Raw genomic sequence first — 8,255 nt, 5'->3', positions numbered from 1 at the left:
CGCCGCTTACGTATTGCTAGAAATGTTGTTGAAGATATGGATTACAACAATGTTATGAAAACATTTGCCAAAATGAGAAAAGAAGAAAACTTTTAGATGCTCTAATTAAAATTTGTAAAAACGTATTCTATAGAAGAAAATAAAGGTACTGATTTATTTGAGTCTCAACTGTTATTTCTAAAAAGTGTTTGTGAGTTAATGCTTATAATACTATTACTTGTTTTAAAATTTACTACTATTATGAAGGTCTTAATCAATTTACTATTTAAGTGTAGTTAGAATATAGAAGATGGTAGAATTATTTACATTAAATATGATAACTCTTGTATCATTTATTTTATTGTTTTTGCTAAAACATGTATGAGTAGGTATAACATATATTTTTATTTAAAGCATCACTGAATGATCGAGTTAAAGAGGGTATGAGGACATTTTTGTTCTAAATAAATATAACTTGCTTTTAAAAGTTGCGTGACCTCAAAAGGATGGCCTTTACAAAATGTTCTGACCCAACTGTTTTGAAATTCCTAGACTTCACTGGTTACACTTCTGCGTTCCGAACCATACATATATATCGTTTGTGGACATCCGCACTCCAAACTTAAATATAAATATACCACTGTCTTGCGGTCTTAGTTTAGAATTGAGGCTTGCTGTTCCGATTGTTGCTAAATTAATATAACATTACAACGCGACTTCCGTTTGTACCGATCGGTCGACGTGTAAATTACAAGTGTGCACTATCAGATCTTATTATCATTGTTTTGGTTGCCTGTTGTTATACCGTCGTGCTCAAGACGAAACATGACCAGTGCCTCATCGTCGCGTCAATTGGTCACCTGCCAACGACAACATCGGCATAGGAACGGAGTCCTCACAAATACTGTCATTATTTCATATCTTATATTTTTATATATACAAATTGTACCAGATTGTTTAGATCGTGTTTGGTCGAATATTATTATTATTATTTCTTATTTTCTTAATATTATTATCACCACGACGAAAGTGATTGTGATATCTGCTACTCATTATCAATCATTGTATGTCAGCACTTCAGTCGTTGGTGATACGTTAATTTATACGTTGTCATATTATATTGTAATCCATACTTTACATACAACTCGAATGTTTATATTTTGTATGGTCATTCTTTAAGCAATTATCCACGGTTATTCTAGTTCATCTTTCGGTGGTGCATTAATATCTATTTGAAGTTATCGCACTCGATAACTTGCGCGAACACTGCGTAATATTCATTACATACTAACCTGCCATAAGTTATATATTAATCTTTGTATTTGTTTTATTATTTTACTTATTAATATTTATATGTATTTTATTGTTAGAAAAATAGGTAGGTTTTAAAAGGAAGGTTTTTGTGTTGGTTATTTTTTAATCCCCCCTCCCCTCAGAACAAGTTTGAATGTACTCAACTGCAGATACGTGTTATTGACATAATCCACAAAAACTGTTTTTCAGTAATTACGTGGTATCACAGATCGCTAGTAAAGGTACTTACAAAATTATTGAAATTTGTCTTATGCTACACTATATTATTATATTAAATTAATTTTACTGAATATATTTTTGTTATTTCGTAGACAAATAATATGTCCAAACGAAGATTAAAAACAATTTTAGACTTATCATATAGAAATAATGTAAAAACAAATACAAATGTCCAGCCAAATATAAATCATGGAAATCAAACATTCAATGATTTTTTATCTACTGCGGAGTTTGTGTTTGAAGATTTTGATACAGGCCTGGCCAATTTGGATAATGTAAATGTTGTAAAAAATGATGACATTTTACTATTACTAACACAAAATATGTACCCTGATAATACTCAATATTTTGTAGAAAATGAATCAAATAACATAATATTTTATGAAGTCCCACAACAATATAATGTTGAGTTTGAATCAAAAAATATAGTTGACAATAGTTTAAAGCTTAGTTTAATTGACAATAATTTGGTTGTTAGTAATGAAAACTTACAAAATTATTCTTTATTTGTTAAAGCTTTTTAATTAAACGACATAAATTTAATTGTTGAGGATAGTGAAGAAAATGTTTTAAATTGTGAAAAGCGTCGTAATATAATACCTTAACCTGATAAGTGGAAAAGAGAAACTACAAAACGTTTGAGAATGAATGGTAAAGAATATATTGGGTATCAGAAAAAAAAAGTCAGTAGTAAGTCACAATGTTTTAAAACCACCAAGGAATATTCAACCAACATGTTTGTCTCTGTATTGTAAAAAAGCAAAAAATAAATTTTGTAACACTTTTGATGAAACCCAAAGGTTAGAAATTTTTGTTACATTTTGGATAGCCACTTGGGAAGAAAAGAAAACACTAGCATGTAGTTTGGTTAATAAAATAAAAACAAAGCGATCTACTAAAGGGAATAGTGATGATAGTAGACGGGAAAATACTTATGAGTATAATTTAAAGTATAAAGATTTTCCTCCTGTAACTGTTTGTGAAAAAATGTTTTTAGCAACACTAGGGTTTAATGAGTGTATGCTTCATAATTGGATTAGAGAATCTACTAATGGCCTTCCAAAAAATTCTAAGCACTCTCTTGATAAAACTGTTAATGAGATATCACCCCAGTCTTTGGCAAGAAAAAGTGCTTTACATACCTGTGTAGAACATTTCAATAACTGGCTTAAAATTTTACCAAAAATGCCATTACACTATTGTAGACAAAGATCTAAGAGGTTGTACTTAGAAGGTCCATTCTTCAGTTTTCAAGAAATTTATGAATGCTATACCAAAAAATGCAATGAAGATGAATTAAAACCATTTAGTAAATGTTATTTTAATAATCAAATGAAAGTTAACAAAATTTACATCTTTAGCCCTTGTAAAGATCAATGTGATTTTTGTTCATCATATGAAATGAATCAAATAAGTGAAGATGATTATGCAGTACACTTGGCATACAAAGAAAGTGTTAGGGAAGAAAAACAGTTAGATAAAAGTAGGGCACAAAAAAATGAAGAATATTGTTTTACTATGGATATGCAAGCTGTTAAACTTTATCCATCTTTGGAAGCCAGCTCTTTGTATTACTCTATGAAATTTAAATGCCACAATTTTACTATTTACAATTTAGCCACTATTAATTGTTATGATTGGTGGCATGAGGGCGTAGGCGACTTAGAAGCTTTGGTGTTTATTATTATACTAATTAAGCATTTAACAGCAGTATATGTTGAAAAAATACTTATTATAATTTATTCAGACGGTTGTGGCTATCAAAATAAGAATATTATTATGTCCAATGTACTTCTTCAATTTTCAAAACATCAAAATGTAACTATTGAGCAAAAATTTTTAATAAAAGGCCATACCCAAATGGAGTTGGAGTGTGACAGCACTCACAGTATGATAGAAAGAAAACTTTGCAATAAAGATATATTTCTACCTTCTGATTATATCAGAATAACTACTGAAGCTAGAAAATATCCGAATGCATATAAAGCAGTATTACTAAAATATGATTATTTCTATGATTTTAAGTCACTAAAAGAATATACATCAATTAGGCCAGAAGTAAGTAAAGGTGAACCAGAAGTGTAAGATATTCGGGCATTGCTGTATGATCCGTCATTGTTTAAAATTTATTATAAACTTTTGTTTAGTGAACCATACTGTGAAATACCCAGGAAAATCATTAGAAAAAAATAACCAAAATTAAAGCAACAAAATCGAAGGAGAGTTTCAGTTTCAAAAATTATACAAAAGCTCTTTACCTTTAATCAAATCCAAATGGAATGATGTGCAAAAATTAAAACAATTTATGCCCATTGACACTCATTCTTTTTATGATACATTACTCCATTTGAATACTTTCAAAACCAAAGCTGCTAAAATATAGTCTCACTGTTAACATTTTATATTACATTCCTAGTAAGTAGTGTAAAAAATATTTTGTTAATATTATTAAAGTAAAGACCTAAAGATAAGAATTTAAAGTCTGAGTTAAAAAAATTAATTTAAGACAAGACAAATACAACTATATTTGTAATTTTGAAGTCTGAATCATTTTATTTTTATGTTTAATATTATGTATTGAACATTAATTTTGAATTTATTAGAAAAAATAATTTAAGTATAAGTCAGTTGTTTTATTTTATAATATCAAGTGTAATTTTATTTTTATTTATTTTTAAGTTTTTTCATACAATTAGAAGTCTGATTGTTTTTTAATATTAAAAAAATATATTTATTATAATATGTATAAAACAGTTTAAACCAGTTAAAATTATTTAATTTAAATTTATGTTAGTTATTTTATTTTATATCAAGAGAAGTGAAATTTTATTTTTATTTATCAAACAATTTTAAGTACACGTCTTATTAGAATTCTGATTGTTTTTTTTTTATTTTTAAATATGTATATCTGTTATATTTTGTTAAACATATCTTGTTGATTTATATGTTATTTCATTGAATTGTTAAAAAAATATAAATACCTATTATTACTACTCTAATAATATTTTTATGGATATCCTTAATTTTATTATTTCGTAATTTAGAATATTAAGTATTGAAGTAGGTATTTCAGTTAAAAAACAATAATTTTTTATTAATACAATAACCTGAATAACCTAACCTATTGTTAAGTACCTTATAATGATTAACACTTTAATAAATTATACAATTTTATTATAGATAGTTTAATATTATGCAAAAATAAACTTAATAGGTAATAGCCTGTATCTGCACATTCTGCACATTATATCATGGTGATTCCACGTATCTACACTAACTTCACACCAATTGGTAAAATGTTATTTTTGGAACATATTATTATGATTAAACTATACATTTTATGTAAATAGTGTCTAAATTTATTTGAAATGTCATTACATTAATATTTATTCAGATTTTTGTTGTTCCTGAAAAATCATAAAAATGTAGATAAGAGGTATTGCCGTTAGTGTAACGATATATATTTTTACATACATTTATTTATCATAAATATTCGATTAGAGTATACCTCATGTTTTTGATTAAAAAGTCAAGTAGCTAGTTAGCAAAAAAGTAAATAAAGTATATTAAGTAGATTATGTTGCTTAAGTAGTCTAGTAAAAATGCGAAAATAGAGAGGGAACTTGGAGGGGACTAAGTCCTTAAAATTTGTTGGAATTCGGTTTTAAAAGTTTATATTAATGTTAAGAATGTTACTTTCTTGGAACTTTAATACATTTTTACCTGATTATTAAATTCTCATTTGAAAGTTTACAAAATAATTGAGAGTAAAGAACAAATTCTTCTTTATTAAATGAGGATTATCATCTACAAGGTAGAGAATTAAACCAATAAATTATGTACAATTATAATTTTAATTTAATTTAATCAATAAAAAATAAAATCTATGTAGAAATGATGTAAAACGATATCATTAAAATTGTATTTTATAAATAACAATGTCAAGTAATCTGGTTAAAATACCAACAAGAAAGTTAAATATTTAATTTAATCATTAATAACAACTAACAAATGTTTTAAAAGTTATTATCGAAGAAAAAAAGCTAAAAAATGAAAATAAATGTTATAAATGTTATAATAGTTCTTTACCTGAAGGGGTATTCACTTTATAATATCAAGCAGTGTTGAAATTTAGATAATTCTAAGACCCTAATAGAAGGACTAATTTTTATTTTATGATTCAAAAATGAATTTAAAAATATTAAATTTAATAATAGCTAATGTACGCCAATATATTTATAAATAAAATAATTTGTTAAATGTACCTACTCTTCAAAGTTAAATTATTAGTTATTAAACTACGTAAATATAATAATTTACAAAAATATATTAATACCTTAGTTACAAATTTCATGACTTTCAGCAATGATTGGACAGATCTGCATATTACTTCAATGATATGTAAATAAAAATTGAACTTAAATAATACAAGTAAATAATACTTAGAGACTTTCATTATAATAATCTGAAAAAATAAAAACAATGATAATCAATTGAAAAAATGTAGGCAAATGCATGATTATTCTATTACCACAATAGATGTCAAGAGTACTTATCGAGTAGGTCATGTAATAGTGGTGAGAATAATAAACTACTGGACGATACATAATTCCACATAATATACCTTTTTATCTACCTGATGCCGTTGTTTTATGCTAGAAATATTTAGATTTAGCTGATCTATTTACATATTACCTATTGAGATATTAATATACTGTAATTATTAATTATAGTCTATAATAATAATTACTAATTGATATAATATTGTCGTTTATAGAAATAATTGAAGAGGATAATAGAAAATATTTGAAAATAAATTAACATTAACATTAAGATAAAGGATAAATATTTACCATTTACAAATTTATAATATTCAATATACGAAATAATTTAGGCATACTAAAAAATCTACTAACAATCTCAGTTTTACCAATGATATAATTGTTTGATGGAAGGGGAAAGCTAATCCCCCCTCCCTCTTATGTATTAGTTAATATCGAAACAAATTTACAAATAAAACATTTTACTAAATGTAATTAATGTTAGAACAATAATTAAAATATATGTATAATAGCTATTTAGGGTTGCTTGGACATTTCCCTAGTGGGCCACGTAAACTTGATATTATTGTGAGTTTCAATAATTTCCCCTCCTCTCCCACTACAAAATATTAATAATAATAATAATAATAATATTTTTTAGTTAATATTAATTAAATAGTAACCAATACTATTTTGGCTTATCCGATTTTTCACTCGGTTTACTATACAGAACACGTTAATTAACGATGAATGTACATACATATTATATATTACAAACATTACATGAAAAATGTCGGCATCTAAAACTTTTCATACATGTAATCCCACCTATGTATTTAAAAATACTTATTTTAGACCTGCGTAGTAAATTCTTATATATTTCTAATATATTAATTTCAAATGTTTTCATGTTAGTTATATTAATATTATTGCAAACATGTAGTAAATAATGATGGCGCGATAGATAGTGAAGAGTAAACACTTTCCCTTTTGAAAGTTAATCGATTTTTCAACGTATATAGTATACTCGAGAAAACTACAGATCAACAAACCCTCTCTACCTACTGTAGAAAGCGCGAATTTTTGTTTTTATTTTAATATAAATATTGTTAAATATAGCACAGAGCAATCACAAAATAATAATTTAAATTATTATATGTCCAAAGCTCTCAAAATACAAATAAGCAACATTAAAAAATAAATTGGCTAAACAATAATAATTATTTATTACAATAGTTGAACGATATAAACAAGTAAATGATAAGAGTGATAACATAATATAGATTAAAGAGTTATGTACGAAAAGACGGGATAATTCTTTAATTAAGTAAAATTATTTGTTAAGATCGAAATTATATCGTAAATAATAATCGAGCCATAATAATTTTTATACATAAATAATTAAACAAAAATCAGAGCCCCTCGCTCTCTTAAGTCGTAGGAATCCTGGTGGACACTGGCCAATAAATAACTGAGTAGCGATGACGTTAATTAAATGTAAAATAAAAATTTAATGAAACGCGTAAGATAGAAAGTTTATGATAGAATATAACATATTAAATGTGAACTCATATTTAACAAAAATTAATGAATAAGCTAGACTGCTAGACTCAACCACGTCAATACCTATATCATTAAAACATTTAAAACAAAATAAAATTGATATAAATTGATATATTGGTTATTGGTATTACTTACCCTGTGTCCAAGAGACTCTTGTTCAAAAACAAACTTGTACGTAGTACCTACCTAAATAAATATAGCAAGTAGGTACTTGGAATAAAATAATAATTAGCTGATGAATTCGATCATACGACAACTGTATCAATACGACGTCCGACAGGCGCCGTGAACAATCGCGCGAAAAGTCCAAAATGGTCGACACGTATCTATGGAATAAACTGTGTAGGAGAAAATGGAAGAACGGTACGCTCTGTTCAGTGACAACAGCAACTTGTATGGAGACGACAGCGAAAGCGCGACCTTGCGTCACTAAGTTACAGGGACTGGTGGAGGGATGATGGGGCTGCTATTGCTTTGCAAGTATGCGCGTGCCCGGTACCCGGTGTCATCTCGCTTGATCGATTTCATCGGAATAAAAATGTTAATAGTACAGTAGCCGGTAAGAATTCATTTATTATGTGTGTCAAGCTCGAACGATCAAATACTACATAACAATAATTAGGGCACGGATGTTGTTGC

At 26.9% G+C, this 8,255-nt stretch overlaps 1 protein-coding gene across 1 annotated transcript in view; it reads right to left on the bottom strand.

Annotated features, from left to right (window-relative positions):
- LOC112595511 overlaps nucleotides 1–5,930 on the bottom strand; it is a 12,806-nt gene extending 6,876 nt beyond the window's left edge. The window contains exon 1 of the mRNA XM_025340762.1: nucleotides 5,849–5,930. Coding sequence (XP_025196547.1) covers nucleotides 5,849–5,866 — 18 coding nt within the window. The 5' untranslated portion in view covers nucleotides 5,867–5,930. The remainder of the gene's footprint in view (nucleotides 1–5,848) is intronic.
- Nucleotides 5,931–8,255: the final 2,325 nt, after the last annotated feature.

Source organism: Melanaphis sacchari, unplaced genomic scaffold, assembly GCF_002803265.2.
Source record: "Melanaphis sacchari strain LSU unplaced genomic scaffold, SCAv2.0 Contig27_pilon_pilon, whole genome shotgun sequence".
NCBI classification, from domain to species: Eukaryota; Metazoa; Arthropoda; class Insecta; order Hemiptera; family Aphididae; genus Melanaphis; species Melanaphis sacchari.
Note: the sequence above shows the minus strand (reverse complement) of the source record. Positions and strands in the feature narration are given on the sequence as shown.